Source organism: Nannobrachium achirus (assembly GCF_963921795.1).
Source record: "Nannobrachium achirus genome assembly, chromosome: 8".
Taxonomy (NCBI): Eukaryota; Metazoa; Chordata; class Actinopteri; order Myctophiformes; family Myctophidae; genus Nannobrachium; species Nannobrachium achirus.
Window position 1 is genome coordinate 13,926,357 of NC_137817.1, and position 19,690 is coordinate 13,946,046.

At 43.2% G+C, this 19,690-nt stretch overlaps 1 protein-coding gene across 1 annotated transcript in view; it reads right to left on the reverse strand.

Moving 5' to 3' along the window:
* LOC308289775 (calsyntenin-2-like) overlaps positions 1-19,690 on the reverse strand; it is a gene marked incomplete at both ends in the record, with an annotated part of 308,051 nt that overhangs the window by 165,467 nt on the left and 122,894 nt on the right. The window contains one exon of the mRNA XM_080731527.1: positions 8,052-8,174. Coding sequence (XP_080587653.1) covers positions 8,052-8,174 — 123 coding nt within the window. The remainder of the gene's footprint in view (positions 1-8,051; positions 8,175-19,690) is intronic.

Below are 19,690 nucleotides of genomic sequence, written 5' to 3' on the forward strand. Positions count from 1 at the left end.
CAGTATTAATATTTGGCTTTAAGAAGCGTTAAAAGAAAGGGAAATGAATTATACAGTATCATGCTTCAAGGCATAAAAAGACCCCTCTAGCTGAGCTTCAGTATGAGGTCTTCAAAAAGCCTTTTGTTGTATTGAACGTTATCTCACATTGTTGCACCCTGGAACATAATTGTCTGCGTACATTATGGTCTGTGTGTGTGTGTGTGTGTGTGTGTGTGTGTGTGTGTGTGTGTGTGTGTGTGTGTGTGTGTGTGTGTGTGTGTGTGTGTGTGTGTGTGTGTGTGTGCGTGTGTGCACGCGTGTGTGTGTCACAAGAAAAGCTTCAGTTTGGTGACACATTAATTGGAAGCCTTTAGGCTTGAATAATAATCATCACCAAATAAACAAACAGCAAGTGCATGTATGTGTACACGTCCACATACACATACATGGTCTCATCAAATTGTAAAATATTGCACTACTCAAAACCTTTCATTTACGCTGCACAATTCATGTTTTCCATACATTATTCATAGAATGCAGCAATAGCTGTGGTGACAATACTTGCTTTCCTAATATTAGTACCATGTTGTGTTCAAGTACATGAACAGCAACAAAAGTACAGTACTGTTTTTTAATAGCATGGTTTTACATGCCACATAAAATGGAATACATGGAATACTGTTAGGACTTCCAAAGAAATAGCTTAGATCCTGTTCACTGTTTAGAACGACCTGTTGTTTGTACATGATGGTATTTATGGCGATATTAATTGATTGAAGACTTTATTAGAAGTTTGCATAGGAAAAGGTACAGTTTCATGACAGTACGGGTTCACTGGTACACGGTCAACTAAAAGGAGATCCTACTGTAATAAGCTTTTCGGCTTAGTTACACATGTATCTCACATAACATTGAATGACAGACGGATAGAAAACAGTACTATGCAGTAGATAGTGTCAGAAAAAAAAGGGAAAAAAGTGCAAAAAATATATAGATATTTACAATAGAAGGGCGCTAGGTTTGTTTTTACCAGTTACAAGCAGCCGCCTCTAAGTGGATTTTCAATACCAGGTTTGCTAATCATAATTAATAAAGTCTATACTGCCTTTGTGGAAGAACAGAAGATGTGTTTAGAGTCCAGTCTCGTCAAGATCCAAGATTCAATCTGTGAGTTTAATGGACATGTGCAGTGTTAACAAAAGGTCTCTCAGAATGTTGAATGGCAGCCTTGAGAAAAGAATGAACCAACCTCAGTGGTGGAAAAAGTACTCACATTTTATACTTAAGTAAAAGTATCAATACTGCAATGTAGATGTTCTCTGTTATAAGTAAAAGTCGGGAATTCCACATTTACTTGAATACAAGAATGAAAGTATTGGCATCAAAAAGTACTTAAAGATAGGGGCACGGTGGTGCAGTGGTTAGCACTTCGCCTCACAGCTAGAAGTTCCTGGGTTCGATTCCCGCCGGGGGAAGCTGTGGGCGCTGGGGGCGTGTTCCTCCACCCGCGTCATCAGCACCCACACCCTAGGTGGGGTTGGCGATAGGGCCTTTCTGTGGTGAGTTTGCTTGTTCTCCCCATGTCTCCTTGGGCATAGGCCCCCACACAAAAACATGCAGTAGTCCTGGTTTCTATACTACCTCCCCCTAGCCAGCCGGGTGCTCCCCAATGTCCCCTGGCGCGGCAGGGGGAGAGCGGAAACCAGGACTACAGGTTAGGTAGTCACCGGGTGAGAAAAATGGGTTGCAAAAACCGTGGGATAAAAAATATTAGAAAAAAAAAAAAGTACTTAAAGTACCAAAAGTAAAAGTACAAAATGTTTGAAAATAGCAGATCTACGAGAGCTTGTACAGTAGATCGGCTATTTTCAATTAGCCTAGGTATAAAATAGGGCTAAAGTGGATTAATGTATGTTTTATAATATAATCATTTATATCTGCAAAGTAACTACAGTAGTAACTAAAGTTTTCAAATAATTGTATTGGAGTAAAAGTAAAACAAATTGCCTCTGAGATGTAGCAGAGTAAAAGTAAAAGTACTGAAAACTGTAAACACTCAAGTGAAGTACAAATACCTCAAAACTGTACTTTAATTCATTGTCTGTATAGCCTGACTGTATGACTACTTACTGTACTGGTCAGCTGTTGTTGGGCAGATTACACTGAGACAGTTTCAGACTGTTTCAGGATCCACACTGGAGAGAGACCACATCACCTACTGTATCATACTATTATAATTTCGGGGCTGACAGCGGACCTTTAAGTAAATGTACTTAGTTACTTTACACCACTGATAAACCCATTCCTCTTGGCCTCTCTTGCTGAAAGAACAAAGGGACAGAAATCTTTGCACAAACTTCACCTTGAACCTTCTGCCAGCTCTAAAACTCATCAAGAGACAAAAAGTTAAGAGGGTGCGAAAGAATCTCATTACAAAGACTATTTCCCTCATCTGTGTGGTTCAGTGAAGAAGCAGATTGCATTTCACCACTTCATTAATATATGAGTGTGCGAACAATGGTATAAAGATGTTGCAGCGTCTGGAAGCTACAGAATCCAAGATAATTATTAAATAATGGTGTCTTTTTTTTTACGTGTGAACGATGTTGATGTAAGCATTATGCACAGATAAAAAGCCAGAATAAATAGATATACAAACATTCTTGGATTGGATTCTGGCATTCATGGTTTGCCGTATCATCTTCAACTTCTATTTGATTAAATCTTCCAGCAGACACTGACTAATCAAATGTATGTCAAAAATATTGTATGTCAAGTTTGATTAGCCTTCTAAAGGATATTAGTCTTGAATGAAACCATGTTGCTGCTGCAGGCAGATTTGTGACTGGTGTTATTGTTAATGATGAAACCTCAATGAAGTTTGACAACTTAGTCGAAATGGATGAACAATGAAATAAAAATAAGAATCACACCCCAGTGTATAGAGAACGGTGAACGGTGAGTTCATTTCATTAAGCGTCCCGCTCCAAAAGAGTGATAGAATGCAGGGCCGCACATTGGGAGAGGCGAAACAGGTGCTTGCCTGGGTCGCCAAGTCTCCAAGGGCACCGTGCCGTTATGTAGCCCCTATGAAATAGAATAATTTCTGCCAGACTGGCGTTAATCAGACTCATTCATGCTGCGCTGACGTCCTCCTGTGAAATGGCGCCCGCCTAAGGTAGCATTTTTCTATGGGACACACCATCGCATGTGATAGCCTCACAGCTGCCTGTGCAATGTAAGCAAAGCGACGCAACCTAACGTAACTGCCAGTGGAGAAACCGAAACGCAAAGTTTGGATTTTATTAGAATGCACAAATAATGGATATTAGTACACACTTTTCCCTGTCAGAAAGTACCAACAACCTAAAAAAAAAGTTTTTGGCAATGTCCCCCGGGGGGCGCTGAATCCCAATCTCGCCTGGGGCGCTAAATAGACCTGGACCGAGAGAATGAAAGAGGAGGATAGTTGTGGGCCTGATCAAAGTACATGCAAAAATGAGAGGGATTGACTTTAATTATGGTGGTGAAAAGGCAAAAAGAAAGCAACTCGATGAGAGGCATTTAACTTTTTTTTTTTATTGTTTAATTGAATACAAATTAATTCAGTCTGTTGCTTTGGGTTGTCAAACAATGCTTTTGAACCCAGGCTTCTGAAGAGACTGAGCAGAGGAAATCAAATTGCCTCATTCAAAGTAGCCCTCATATATTAAGAAATCAAAAACGTATGACGTCCTGTAAATAAAAATAGCTGTAGATAGATTTTTTTATACGTTGATACATTTCAGTTGAATTGAATGAGAACACCACAGGGCTCTTATACACAACTCAATTCATGGAAATGAAATGAGAGTAGGCAATATATCAAATATACGTACACGTGACAGCACAGCCAGGCCAAGAGCTTGGTTACTTTAGCATTTTAAATACTCTGGAGATGTTTTATAGGTAATTGGTTTCATATTAATTTCATTTCATTTCATATACTGTACTGTACATTTACAGCGTATTCAACAAATAGAAAAAAGGTTTGGCATGAGTAGAGATTTGCTATAGCTGCATGTTTTATGTGGTATAGCTTCATTTCTGAATGTGCTCTTACTTATAGCCTGTCAGGGAAAGACTCTTTTAATTACTCCCGTATGATTATAAAGTGAAAATGTTGCATATTAATAATATCTGTCCTCCACTAAACTGCACCATATTTCACCTTGCAAAGACACTCATGTACTATTAAATCCTATATTCCTATTAATCAGCACATCTCTGATCACCCGCCCACGAACAGTACTAATACAACCACTTCGGTGCTAATGAGATGTTGTTTGTAATGAGCTCAGGCTCTGTTTCCCAATCAGACAGACAGACAGAAGCTAATTAATCATGGTACATTAACTGTGCAGTATGTTTACTCATATCTATTTGCATTGCCTTTGTTGTGACATTGTTGATTGTACGAGAGTCCTTCTCGCTACAACGTAAAATGGTCTGTTCTTTTAAAAGACAAGATAAGTGTGACGGTCAATTCAGAAATGTAGAGCTTAATATTGTTGTCTAATCATTTGGCTTTTGTTGTCTAGGCTTCTATAAACGTTCAGATTCACACGTTTATGCAACCACTCAATGTGTCTGATGTCGCAGATATCTAATTATCAAATTATCATTTCAGAAGACAAACATATCCTTGCTGTCGGGCAGAAACCTTGTATTTTTCCCCCCCGTCAATGAATGTCCTACTTCATAATACAAGAGTGTGGCAGTGAAAATAGCAGATCTACAGTACAGTATGTATCTTGTAGATCTGCTATTTTAACAATTAATTAAAAAACATACAAATAATCAAAAAGGAACGGGACTCGAACCTGTGACGCGCTGTCAGGCTATCAGAGCCTAGGGCTCTATTATTATTGTCTTAAGTACCAGCTCTCATACCTTAACTTAAAGGCCTGTCCATACTGTCTCCGACCACCAAACCTTTCGTCGGAAAGGTCCGGTTCAACTACAAAATGACGTCACTCACATCTTCTGAAAAGCATTACCCCGAATTGGAGTTCGGAAAGCTAATACTACACAGCAAACAAATGCAGGGCACTCACAGAAGCTGCCTTCCTTCCTGCTAAACAAAAAGCTGAAAGATATTAAAGAAAATACCAGGGCCTTAAAGGAGTAGTTCACCCCCAACATGACTTTTTTTTCTATTGATTAGTCACGCCATGGAGACTAGAGTTCAATAATATTTTTAGTTTTTTGTCACATTCCTAAGACACAAAAGTGACAACAATAAATTTACCCCCATTCGTTCCGGAATCAATGGGGGTAAATTTACTCAAATCAAATTTTTGTCTTAGGAATGTGACAAAAACCCAAAAATATTATTGAACTCTACGCTCCATGGCATGAGTAATCAATAGAAAAAAAGTCATTTTGGGGGTGAACTACTCCTTTAAGGGAACGGAAACATCACCTGTGTTTTGTAAAGATAAGCAACAAGCGATGCCCATGATATTATCTTATCTATCAACAAGTGTTGCAGTGATGCAGCAAACAACTATGGTATTATTAAAGCAGATGTGGACAGTAACTAACACACATGGAAACCAGTAGTGTCTGTCTCACATCAGTGGTAATGATTAGAGAAGACAGCCAGTCCTAATAGTCCTGCTAAGTGGGATCTGTCAAACAGAAATGTCACCAGGACACATCGGAGCCAATCTAGAGGACATGGCGCATGACTCATGGGGAGTAAGCCTGTGTGTGTGTGTTTGTGTGTGCACGCACACACACACGTGTGTATAGTATGTTTGATTCATAAGGGGGACCAATGAACCTGTCGAGACTGATGGAGGTATTGATTGAGCAGCATATATGTAGAGCCCTGCTGGGACATTAGGAGTGGCATGTAAGCAAAAGCCACAGGACTCCAGAGAGTAATGAAAGTGAAGGATTGACACATGAATTGAATGTCAGAGAATAGCACATTCTGTGCCGTGTGTGTGTGTGTGTGTGTGTGTGTGTGTGTGTGTGTGTGTGTGTGTGTGTGTGTGTGTGTGTGTGTGTGTGTGTGTGTGTGTGTGTGTGTGTGTGTGTGTGTGTGTGTGCGTGCGTGCATGTGTGAACGTTAACAATAGAAAATCATCTCTGACTGGCAGGTACCTTACCTGTGTCAAATAGCACTACTCTACTCAGCTTTTGCCCATTAAGTGCTGACCCAGCACTTAAAAAGCAAACTGGCTGAGTAACAGCTTCCTAAAAAAAAGCCTCTCCAACAAAATAGCTCAATGGACTATTGAGCTAATGCAGTCGACTCATTATCGCCCACTACAGTTCAAGGTTCAACACGGAGCAACTTGCAATGGCAGCTATTAAGCCTGCTCCAAGGGGCACGCACAGTGTTTTAAAATATGAGTGGTGGTTTTGAATTTCTTTTCACTACTGAAATGTTGCAGCGCATGCTTTATTCAGGCGCTCTAGTCATTTCTATTGTACATGTAAAAATCATTAAAGGCTTTGACTAGGATATGTTTTACTATTCTGGTCTGGTTGTCCATGTAGTCTACAGCAAGTATTGTTTCACTCTACAGAATGTTTTCATTGTCTTGCACAGCCACAGATGTGTACCAGAGGAGACGGTTGTCTATGCCCTCCCCAAGTCGAAACAGTAGAGGTCAGAAGTGCACAGGTACTACATATGGGAATTGGGAGATGCCATAACGACTAAATTGAGACATTTCAGTATTTTCTATTCGGAGAAAAGAAATAGAAAATAACACATCACCTCACATACCAGGAACCACCGAAGCCCCTGTCGATCCCACCAGTATGAGTGCTGTGAATTAAGCATTAGCTGACCTGGAGGTGATTAAAAGGCAAAAGACCTAATTAATGAGGCGGAACCACACAGCTCTGCTCTGCCCTGTCACTCTGCACTCACATCACTTGGAGGAGGAGGAAGACTTTGACCCGCTGTGGCTAATTACCGATTAGCTGTCTGTCTCTGCCCCGGACTGTGTCCGTCTGGCTTCCCCATGGCCTATCACTAGCTTCATCTAGTGATAGAAGTGGTGATGGGGGGGGGGTACAGACTGCAGTAAGAGAGGAGATGAGAGGAAACGAGGACGATAATAGAATCACACAGTAAAATCCTCAGCGATAAAAATTTAAAGGCCGATATGGGACCATTTGCGGAAAGTCAGATAGTCTAAGTGACAGACATGGCAGGGGAAACGATGGCAAGTAACGTCATTATAACACATTATGGTGTGTGTGTGTGTGTGTGTGTGTGTGTGTGTGTGCGTGCGTGCGTGCGTGCGTGCGTGCGTGCGTGCATGTGCATGTGTGTGTTTTCTCTCAGTGTGATGCTGTCAGTCCTTCCAGAGCCAGAGGACATGTGTTGGTCGGCCAGCAAGCTCCTCTGTCTCATTTTTCTCTGCCTCTTCCTGTGGGGTGGCCATTACAGTTAGCCCCCTTAGGCAATGCTACACACACACACACACACACACACACACACACACACACACACACACACACACACACACACACTATAACGTGTTATAATTACGCATGCATACATACACACACACCTACTCAGTTTCCATCCATCCAGACAGGCAGGCAATCATTTGCAGCCCTGCTCAAGGGCTTTGTTGAATGGGCTCCAGCCCCAAAAGGCAGCTCACCATGCTGGGGCCTTGGCCAAATTAGCAGACTGGCAGGAGAAGACACCAGGCCAGCCAGCAGCCTCCAGCTAACGCTGTCCCCAAAGAACTGCCAGCTCCACAGGGGGAGATGGAATGGTCACAAAGTGGGAAAAAATCTAATCCAGTGTGACTGGTCTTTGTGATGTCTTCAGCCTCCGTGGGGTGTATTTGTGACAACTGTCCACTGTTGGAACTGTTATTGGATTATGGCTGACGTAGAAAACGGACAAATAAAGCAGCAATATGGGAATTATAGTAAAATGATGCCGAGTTGTTCTCCCACATGCACAGACATGACACTATGCCCTCGAATCTTGCACTTGCTGTCAACCTCACTTGATAAGTGACAAAGGCATTAGGAAGGAGCCCTACCTGCATAGGGGACTGGGGCATCTTTGTCCAGGGCCACCAGCGGAGGGTCCAGGAGGACAATGTCCGTGTTCTCTGTGATCACCCCATGGTACGACGTCTCGATCCACGGCTTGTGCTTGTTCACTGCAGACAAAGAAAAGAGAAGCAGGGAGACATGTGTCAGTGAAATGGTTGAGCAGTGTGGTACGAGGTGCAGTAACACTGACAGCCTGGATGTGCCTTGAATACTGTTCCCTTTCATTCCACCTCCGACTGCTGTAGCAGGATAAGCAGCTGAAAGTGCACACACACAGACATACGAAAACACACACTTGAACAATCACCTGCATGCATGGTCGAATGTACATACACCAATGCGCGTGCGCACAGATGCACGCTCGCACGCACACACACACACAGATGAGAGCATGCGCTCACACGCACAGTTCTATTCTCGCCTTGGCACCGGTCCTCCATTCTCTTTTTCTGCGAGACCCACTCATTTCACTAATCTCCTCTCTACCTCCCTTCTCTCTCTCTCTCCTTTTCAACTCAAATGTTCCCTGCAGATTTCAAAGCACTGCGCCAGGCTTGATCAATGACCACCATTGAGCAGCCAGCAGAGGCCGGTTTCGTTGAGTCGAGCCAAAACAAAGTTCATGAGCTGTGGGCCTGATTAAGGGGCATAATTGAGTAAAAGCCCCTTGGGCTGCATCATTGGTCCACCGTGTTTCAATCAAAAGAGGTATTAAGGAACAACAGTAGCCCTTTTCTCCTCAAATCCCACACTTAGAAGGTTTCGCTGACTCGGTCCTCTCTCTTCAGTCTCAAGTTCAGAGTGGTGAGTTGATAATGATGAGAAACAAGGTCATTAGTGTGTGACTGTGTGTGTTTGTGTGTTTGTGTGTTTGCGGGCCAATTGCTCCTAAAAAATATTGTGTTGTTTGATGGGGAATTAACCGCTGGTGGCAGCAAACTAAGAATAAGTAAATAGTAACCCCTTGACAATATGCAAAGAGCTGCAAATTAAACTGTCAGAAACCCATTACGGGGCATTCTGCTCCATAATATCAACATACAAAGACCCTCATTTCACACATGAATCACATGTATGGTGAAGACACAAAGGCCCCTTTTCTACCAACAGAACTTTGGTTCTAGAACTGGCTCAATTATGGATTCTTGGAACGTAACCTTGGTGCTTTCACAGACATTTTTTGGAATTTGTATGGTTCTGAACCAATTCATTCATTTTCAGTGGAAACACTCTGAACTGCTTCAATATTAGGCGGGGGGAAAAGAACTGAACCGGTTCAACCCCAGTGCAAAAGGGGCCTAAAGCCCGTATCAGAGTGTACGGTGGAGAGCTATCCACCGGTGGCTTTCCACCTCAAGTCAGAAAATAAGTGCAGGACATCATAGTCACGGGGCCCACGGTGAAGTCCTCCCCCGCCTCCCTCTGGTTCAGACGCAAACTCCGACCAGGTCGACCAATCAGTGAACGGGGTGTAGAGCCTGTCTGTCTGATAGTAAAAACAGAGAGATGTGTTGGGACTTGCGGTGTAAAGCTCTCCACCGCGAGGAATGACGTAACGTTGTAGTTTCATGACTCAAAAAGACTCGAAAAGACTACACCGCGGTGTAAAGCCTTCCACCGCCCAGGCGACTATGATGTCGGCTTAAGGGTCAGATTTACTAAGCCTTTTGCACCTCATTTCAGATGCATTCGGGAGCAACATTGGTGCAATTTATTAAACAGGCGGACCAGCCTAGAAAGGCAGTTTCCTTGTCCTTATGTGGATCACAAAGTGCATTGCTTTCCTCTCTTCCTACAAGAGAGGACCGTGCGAATACGGGGAAGGATATGAAGTTTGGTGGATTATGCATTTGTGTAGATTCAGGCCTGATACATTTCTCCACATCCAAATATAAGTGACACTTGGAGCGTTGATAAAACAAGGAAACAATCCCCGGCTACATTCTCTGCATCCCACCGACCATTACATCCTTCACACAACACAACAAAGAACCAGCCCTGGGACCGGCACCCTGGCCGAGGGCAGGCTGACCTTGAGACACTATCTTTTCAGAAGCTACAGTACCGTACATATTTCACTACTTCATGCCTTATCTCCTTAAAAACACCCGTGTCATTCTAGTACACCAGTACAGTACACACACTAGACTAGAGCACGGTACATCTCTTACTCTAATCTCGCTGTCACATGTTAATGACATCGGTGTGGGATATCAGTGTAACGACAGTGCTTGTGCGGGACGGAAAGGTATTTCATTAAGAGTGATGATGGCATTAGGAACATATACACCCTATAATAGACACAGCGTGCCGATGGGGGGGACACCTACGTGACATCCCACGCCCCATTTCTCTCACTGAATAGGAAATACAACACTGACCCCTTTGCTAATGGATGACGCCACCTTTTCTTTTCATTTTTTTTTACAACACAACACATGTCTCTGAGGCATTCCCTTCGCCAGCTGAGGAGACTGATGGACACACTGCTTTCCTCTGGCAATCATTGCAGGTTAACGGAAGGCAGTGGAGGTAGAGATGTGAACGGAGGAGGAATTCAGTTGCAGAAGACTCCCAGGGGAGGCTGTTTCAATTGCTTGCCACGATCGAACCTGCCTGCTGCAATCGCTAATGCCACATACATCGCTAAGTGATCAGCCAAGCCACATTCTGAAATCTAAACACAGTTAATCCACAGATCGATATGAAAGGGAACATCACACCTGTACGACGCCTGTTTGGCCGCCTAGAGCGCTTGTTTGTGTCAGTAGCCAACTCGGACAACTCGTACCGACAGTCTTTATTCAGCATGAAAGCATGCTTGCAAGAGTCCTTTTCGAAATAACAGAATGTTGCAGTTATTTTCTACTGCTTTTTCTGTAGACAGCATTAAAAAGAACATTCCCAGATGATAAAGAGCTTGGACCTTCACTCCGCGTGACCCCAATTTCTAAGAACAAACACTTGGTACGTAGAATCGGCTGTAAGAGGTGTGTGATAACTCCTTCCTGTGAATATAGGGAGCTCAATTTAACAGCACCACTCACCAGAGGTAAATATGTTGACCTTTTAGGATCATTTTGACACGTGCCACTCAAAGTTGACGTATCTTCAACAACAAAAAACACGTAAAAACACACACGCACACGCACACGCACACACACACACACACACACACACACACACACACACACACACACACACTGTCCTTGTTTGATTATTATGTGTATTAGATTAGATTAATGATTATCCTCTAATAGGAATTGTATTGTACTGTGATACAACTGCCATATGCGAAAACAAAATGAAATTAAATGAAATGTGTGCTGTTCTACACACCGGAGCAGGGATTCAAATGTCGTAACCTTTCACCACCACATAATTGAAGTGAAAAACCCCCACAAACTGTTAGTGGAAAGAATCTACAGAGGAGAACAAACAAAACAGCATACAAGATAAGATTGTGAAGTGGTTGAATGTAAAAGCGTGTTGCGTCATGATCCAAAGAATAAAATTGATTGTACGACGACCTGCCGTACAAGAGTTCTAGGCCGATTCGATTTCCATGGTCTACTGCATTGTTTCTGTTTCCCCAAACTTTTTTGCTGTCAGGGCACACTTTTCATGGCCAAAAGATCCCAGGGCACACCTAGATATACACCAGTAAGACTCCCTAAATCGGGAGATAAGCGTCCGTCAGGTCGCATAGACAAACTTTAGAAGGCAATGGTAGACAATCAGGAGGGAATATGGTGAATTTTAGGGCAAAATCTGTAGGAACAGTGTCCAAAAATGTGTTTTTCAAAAACCTATCTATATGGGCGAAAACTATTTCTGGCCTTCGGCCGCCCAGCCTGCTGCCGATAATTTGGTCATACCTGTTATGGCAACAAAACACTGACTTCACACAATTGTCTAAAGCCTCGATCAGAGTCTGCGGTGAAGAGCTATCCACCGCAAATTTGAGGTGGAAAGCCTTCCACCTCAAGTCAGAAAAGTGAGGCCATCATAGTCCGTCACGGTGGAGTCCTATTCACCAATCAGTGAACGGGGTGAAGAGCCTGTCTGTCTGAAAGTAAAAACAGAGAGATGTGTCGGGACTCGTGGTGGAAAGCTCTTCACCGCGAGGAATGACGTAACGTTGTAGTTTCATGACTCAAAAAGACTACACCGCGGTAGACCGCGGAGCCGACTCTGATCGAGGCTTAACAGTGATATGCACTGAAACCTGCTTGCTCTCAGTGGATTTGACCTTGGTGTATAATTCAGTGTGTTTTAGAGTGGCTGCCTGCTTTGAACCGTGAAGGATGCCAATCATTTCCTCGGCCAGGTTATTTTCTTTCTTCAAGCCTGGATGTAGCTGATATGCTTCAACCAAAATGGAATTCACTGATACAAGTGAAACATGACCACTGCTCCAAACAATAGCAACCATTTGTCTTTTAATTTAATCTTTTCACAAATGAGCGGAGTTAAAGGGCACCGAGTCATTTCTGTTCCTCAAATCAATTGCCTTCCAGACAACGGCTCGCGCTGCTGTGGCTCTAATACAGTACTAATTCAAACAAGCTATGTGACAGCTGGGAAGTGAACACTGCCGAGCAGGTACCTGCCCTTTACCGTCATCTGCTGTCTCAGAGATCCACCATTTCAGCGTTAATTAAGCCAGCGGTGGCAACGACGTGGCTCGATGTGACATGAGGCCACAAGTCCTCTATATGCTGATTAATCTGCGACCGGCAGACGCCATGGTTCTCTGCGGTAAGTAGGCACCTCAGTTTAACAATCCCAACAGTCCCACAGGGAGGATCAGTGGTAATAAAAATGAAATCTATAGGAAATGTAACTCTGATAGATACGGTCACCAAAAGGGGCCGCAATGAATACATTACTATAGTGAAAATGTACTGGGGAAATGGTACCGCGGTTACCATTAGCGCAACCACACAGACCACCTGCAGCAGGAGGCCATGCATAGGGCTGTCACAATTATTACATAATCGTCTAATCGTGATTATTTGACATAATCGTGATTATTTTTCATAATCGTCATAATCGTTTCCATGTTGAAAAAATTTCATATATTTTTAAGAAAGTCAAAAATAGTGAAAATAGCAGATCTACAAGCTCACAACGCGTCGCATCGCGACGCGTTCTGAGCTTGTAGATCGGCTATTTCCACTATCAATGTTCTTTTTTAAGTATAAAGTTGTCAAATATGTCAGTCATTTCTTTGTATATTTAGGTTATGTGTCATATCTGCCATGTGCAACTTCAAAGCCTACAAGCCAAAAAGAAATGTAATTGTCAACGACAAAAACACAATTAAATCGTTAATCGCAATTATTTGAGTGATAAATAATCGTCATGTAAAATGTCATAATCGTGACAGCCCTAGCCATGCAAGCTTCCAGAGACTGCAGGGATGTCCATCAGAATTACTGAGCAAGTTTCCACCAGTCTGCCAGCAGAAAGGGAACATTAAGCAGTCTCTTCCTCAGTACCGTTTATAGTTTCATCTCTCTTTTCCCTGCCCTCACCTTCAAACGCTATTATACTGTACCTTCCCTTCCCTATTGTCTCTGTTTCCTTTGAACCTTGGAGATGTTGGTAAAATGGAATCTTCTCTGTGCCCTCCGTGCTTCTTGTTAGGAAGCATTATAGAAAGGGTTTCAATAAATAAGGAACATTACCAGATTTCTTCGGGGGCATGTGTGTGTGTGTGTGTGTGTGTGTGTGTGTGTGTGTGTGTGTGTGTGTGTGTGTGTGTGTGTGTGGGGAGGAGGGTATTTTTGAGTGGTGGTACACCGTCTCCTTAGCGTGACTGTGTGTGTACAGTAGCTAAAGTTACAGTATGCGTGTGGGTGGGTATGTATGTGTGTGGGTATAGCCTGCAATACCACTGGTGACCAAAGTGGCGCTGTTGTGTCTCACACACACACACACACACACACACACACACACACTCACACACACACACACACACATGTGCACACAGGCACACACACACACACACACACACACACACACACACACACACACACACACACACACACACATGGACCACCGCTCACTTCACTTGTGTGGACTGCTCTTCTGTTATAATTTAATTAACATTGTTGTGAATATCTCTAGCCTTGGACACAGCAACAATATGCTGTATGTTGCGCAGACGACCTTAGCAGCCTACGAACGCAGCAACAGAGCCAACAAGGTGAACAACATCCAAATGAAATAATTACAAAACAACAGGTGTTTCTGGAAATGTTTTCCACTACTGTGCTGTGTTGTATCCTAGATGTGTCTTCATCAGCTATGGATTTAGATCAAAAAGCCTTTTGTTTAAAAACAAAACCAGGATCTTTTTTTATAGAATACAAGTGATTGTTTCCCCCTTTGTCGCCTGTTTTGACGTTAACATTACAGTATAGTTGTTGCAGCCAACAACACTGGATATTTGATACATATGTTGGACGAATCCCGCAGGATAAAGTTCATGTTAATGCTGCGGCACTGGAAGAATAAAGGCAGTCCAGCTGTCAGTGCTAGCAGCGCTTGACGGCACCTCAAAGCAGTCCCACATTAGAATTAACCGCGTGTAGAACTAATTATGAATGTGTTAAATCCAGTCTGAGAACTGCGACCATTTTGAAAAACAGAACGTAGAGCGTGCCGTGTAGCCTATGTGAGTCGCAATTATATACAATATTTAAATTATTCATATATTCATATAAGTTATTTAAAATGTTCCCTAAAGGGACAGTGGTTTATTTCGCATGCAAACGGTTAACAGTTAACATCCCATGCATAGTGTGTGTGCGTGTGCATGTGTGAGTGTGTTGGGAGTAGGGCTGTCACGATTATCAAGGCACCCCATCTTTAAAAAAGCACATTGATAGTGGAAATCTTTTTGAAAATGTTTGAAAATATATGAACATTTTTCAACACGGAAACGATTATGACGATTGCGATTAGACGATAATGTAATAATTGTGACAGGCCTAGTTGGAAGTGAGAGGGACAACAATCGAACAACAGCCACTGTGCTCCCCCATCAAAAAACTTAGACTGACGGAACTATTGCTGTATTGACTTTGACCTCTAAGGACCTTCCAGGGAAAGTGCTCATGTGCGTCTTGCGGTGACATGCTTCCTAGTTTCTTCTTCTCTGAGCTGTTATTGTTGTTTTTTTCGCACTGTTTTTCGACATTGCACTATTAGGTTGTGTTGGTAGTTTCTGAGTATGTGTCTTGTTTAACAATGACAGTGAGATACTTGTTGCACTAACTAGCATTGACTGCTTTGGTCTCTTTTTGTAAGACACTTTATGTATATATACTTATATTTAATTCGCCCCTCTATTGATGCACCTTCTCTTTTTTGGTACTGTACTGCTCTTGTTTTTACTCTTATCTATTTTTTCCTACTTCTCTGTAACTTTGTAAATAACTGTATACTGCTGTGCTACAACTGGACAACTAAATTTCCCCCTTGGGATAATAAAGGTATCTATCTATATCTATCTATCTAAAATGTGATGGTGAGAGGGTCTTTTTTTTGTGCCCGGACAGACTTTATGCCTAGGTGAGTTCATTCGTCAGTCAGCGCACATGAAGGCAGCAGGCTCCTACATCTGTTCCAGCATCCTGCCTGAGTCACGCCAAGGCCACCGTGCCACTGTCCTTTTCAGACGCTGACACCTTGACCTCCGCGCCGCACAAATATAGAGCCCATCTGGGGCAATACTCGCGCGCCTTCAGAAACTCTCCAATTCTGTAAAAGAAATTCACATGCAGGGATGTTGCACCCACTTCTGGGCCCTGGGTACAAGGATTCACTGCGGGCCCCCCATGAATGTTCTTCATAGGGGGACGGGTTTAACCCATTTAGACTGAGAACACATAATTACGGAGTATTTTGTGCGTTTAACTATTCAAAAATAGCAGATATACAAGATCACAGCACGGCACCGAGTGCTGCGCTGCGAGCTTGTAGATCTGCTATTTTTGAAAAATCTTTAAAGTTTGTGCAAGTCTTTGAATATTTCAAATCCTTCAAAGGTTTTTTGAAAAACCTATGTTTCTATGTCAGTGGTGCTCAAACGTTTTCATGTGAAGGACCCCCAAAATTATATGTATTTGGACACGGGCCCCCCATCTCAAAATATTTAGTTCCAGGGACCCCCAGAAGCAAAATTTTAGTTACAAATGTTTGTTTAAAAATTACATATATTCAAAGATTTGCACACATTTTCAGGCTTTTCAAAAATAGATCTACAAGCTCGCAGCATGAGCTTGTAGATCTGCTATTTTTCAATAGCTAAAATATAAAATAATTAATTCTCCCTCCACCTTGGGCCCTAGTAACTCAGTCCCACTCCCCCCTCCCCCCCCCCCCTCCTCCCCCCCTCCCTTGTTCACATGCACACAAAATGTTACCTCATATCCTCTCGGATTTCATTAAAAAAACACGAATTGCACAGGGCAAAAATATTATTCCTGTACTCTGCTGGACCCCCAAGATGTCTGTCCTTCACTATCTGGTCTTTTGTGTTGGCTAGTTTCCAATGCGAGTGTGTGTGTGTGTGTGTGTGTGTGTGTGTGTGTGTGTGCGTCAACACACAGCTAGAGCTTCAAGTTCAGAAAACAAAACAAACACATTCAACCTGGAAGGTCACAGGCAGCACCAGAGTATGAGAAATACATTAATACATATAGACTGCACTATGTACACGTACACACACACACACACACACACACACACACACACACACACACACACACACACACACACACACACACACACACACACACACACACACACACACACACACACACACACACAGAGTTTCTGCCACAGTAGCTCATGCTGTAATCAAGCAGTAATAAGAGAGAATCTGGTAAAGGTCAGACGTTTTATCTTCGGCTTGTTTTCTATCCACCTGACTAGAGAAAGAGAACCCCCTGGCCTCCGTAGGAGGGCGAGGGAGGGGAGAGAGAGAGAGAGAGAGAGAGAGAGAGAGAGAGAGAGAGAGAGAGAGAGAGAGAGAGAGAGAGAGAGAGAGAATGGTGCAGGACTAATATAATCTCCCTGAGGTTTCTGCAATGTAACTTAAGTGACTGTGTGGCTGCTTTCGCGTGCGCTGTGGTTAATGCCTCGCTTTCAGAGATGGGTTGTTATTAACCCACAGACATAGGGAGAGAAAGACGAGAGAGATGAAAGAGCCTTTATGCATTAGGGTGGATATGGCCCAGGGTTGTGCTGAAGGGCAATGGGAATCCACGCATCGGCAATTGCACAGATTAATGGCAATGCTTTTTTTCTATTGGCCTGTCCCCACCAAGCTTCAGGTTATGCTTAATGTATGCTGAGCCATACGCCGGTGTAACTTAGCGGAAATAGCAGATCTACTTGCAATTTCGTGTCACATAGTGGCCAGTTGTGAGCTTGTAGATCTGTTGGCAACCGAGCCTGCGGTGGCTGGCCCCAGGTTCTGGATCTCCTTGCCCCCTGGACAATAGTTCCACTCAGTCATAGGTTTTTTTAACCTTTACTAAAGACACATTCCTTCTCCCTAGCCTTCTATGCGGTTTGATGGTGTAAAAACTGGCACTTATTGTACACTTTTTAAATGCAGTTTTACACCCCCGTTGTGTAATGTTTTTCCTTGAATTCATCTCTTCTCGTGTGCCTGCTTGTTTGTTTTTCATTCGCCCCTTTACAGCACTGACCTTGGTCATTGTAAATGTGCTACAGGATATCAATAAAGTTTCAGTTGAGTTGAGTTGAGTTGAGGCTTTAAGTTTCAGTTTACAGTAGGTCACAAGGTCGAGGCAGCTCATATAGGCAATACTTGAAGGACGTGATGCATTAAGAAGGGGTTGGTTGTTGTGCCTCTGTGCTCAGTGTGTGTGAAATGCAATAAATGGAATAAATAAAATAGTATTACATTCTTGAGTTGTTGTTCAATGAAGCGGATGTCTGAAGTCCAAACAACCTCGGATGCTATATCGATTTGTGGATCTGTTCTTCTTATACTTAGCCCCTCCACCGACCACTCCGAGCCCTCATCAGAATCGAGCAATATTGTGTATTATATGTTTAACATCGCCCATATCAAATGTGTACCGTTTAAAAACGCTGAAAGTTGTCACCCTTGCAGCCTGTAAAAGCCTCCTTCCAAACACCCCAGAAAGGACCACCACACAACAACTGTTTTAATGCCTGGGGACCCCGCTGGCCTAGTGCAGTCGTTCTCAACCTTTTCAGGCCGTGACCCCCAAAATAATCATATTTTAACTGGGGACCCCCCATCATGACAAGCACTAAGAGTTGAGCCATTACATTTTGTACAACACAGTTCTATAATCTATTGTGAAAATAGCAGATCTACATGCTCACAATGCCTCGCAATTTCTGCCTCTAATATTTGACAATTTGGCCAATGTTTAATTTGTCATATTAGAGGTATTAAAAAGTCTGGGGGTCCCGACCCACAGGTTGAGAACCACTGGCCTAGCGGTCCAGGCGCATACCACATATAGGCTCTGTGCAGCCTGCAGCGAGTCGTGAGTTTGAGTCCCGCTCCCAACGACCTTTGCTGCGTGTCTCTCCCCATCTCTCTCTCCCTGTTTCCTGTCTATCTTCACTACCCCTATGAATAAAAGGCAGAAAAAGGATTAGAAAAAGAGAAAAATGCCATTATCTATCAGACCACTTTCCACTGAAGAGTTTCACCGGCCCAAATTATCCCCACGTGTGTATCATTAGAAGCCCATTATCTTGGTTCACTGTTGCATGTCCAATTGAGATCTGGCATTTCCTCGCGCATTGCATACTGATGCTCACCAAAAGATACATCCACAGAGGCGCTCGCTCAACAGATGTTGATTCCCTGAGAATTATGATCCAACTAGAGAGGGTACAGTCTGGGGCCTCGGACCAACAGTTGAAAACACATGCATAAAGTGCATAAATGTCTCTACTCTACAGGGACGTGCTGGGCCCCTGATTCAGCCCGGGAAAAAGAGTTGGAGAGGCCCTCATTTATTTATTTTAGTTTTTTACTTTGTTGGCCGCACAGCCCCCAAAATGGAACGAAGGCCGACATTTTATTTTTATTTTTTTCCTAATGGCCGGACTGGACCGGCCGGGAATGAACCGGCCGTTCGGGAGTTGTCCCGCTTTTCCCAATGGCCAGCACGTCCCTGCTACTCTACACAGTGTAATCCCTTTAGAAGGGCTGCCAGGCTACTGAACTACTGAGAGCAGCCACCTAATGGACCCACAGGTCAGCCACACACTGTAATCCGGTTAAATATGGTGGCTTGCTCCCTAACATCATGTGCACAGTGTATCTTTATTTCAATCCTGTCATCACTGTGTGTGTGCATTTGTGTGTTTGTGTGTGTGTGTCTGTGTACGTGCATGCGTGTGCGTGTGTGTCCTTACATACATTTTTCTATCTTCCTTTTAATCTCCTTTCATCAGGTTTTTTTTTATTCCCCCACCCAAGTCTGCTAAAGAAGTGAGGAACTGCATATGTCATCAACCCAAGCTCATACACTTGTCTGATCTTATTTTCTTAGTGTGCGCATGCATGCGTGAGCGTGTGCAGGTGTTG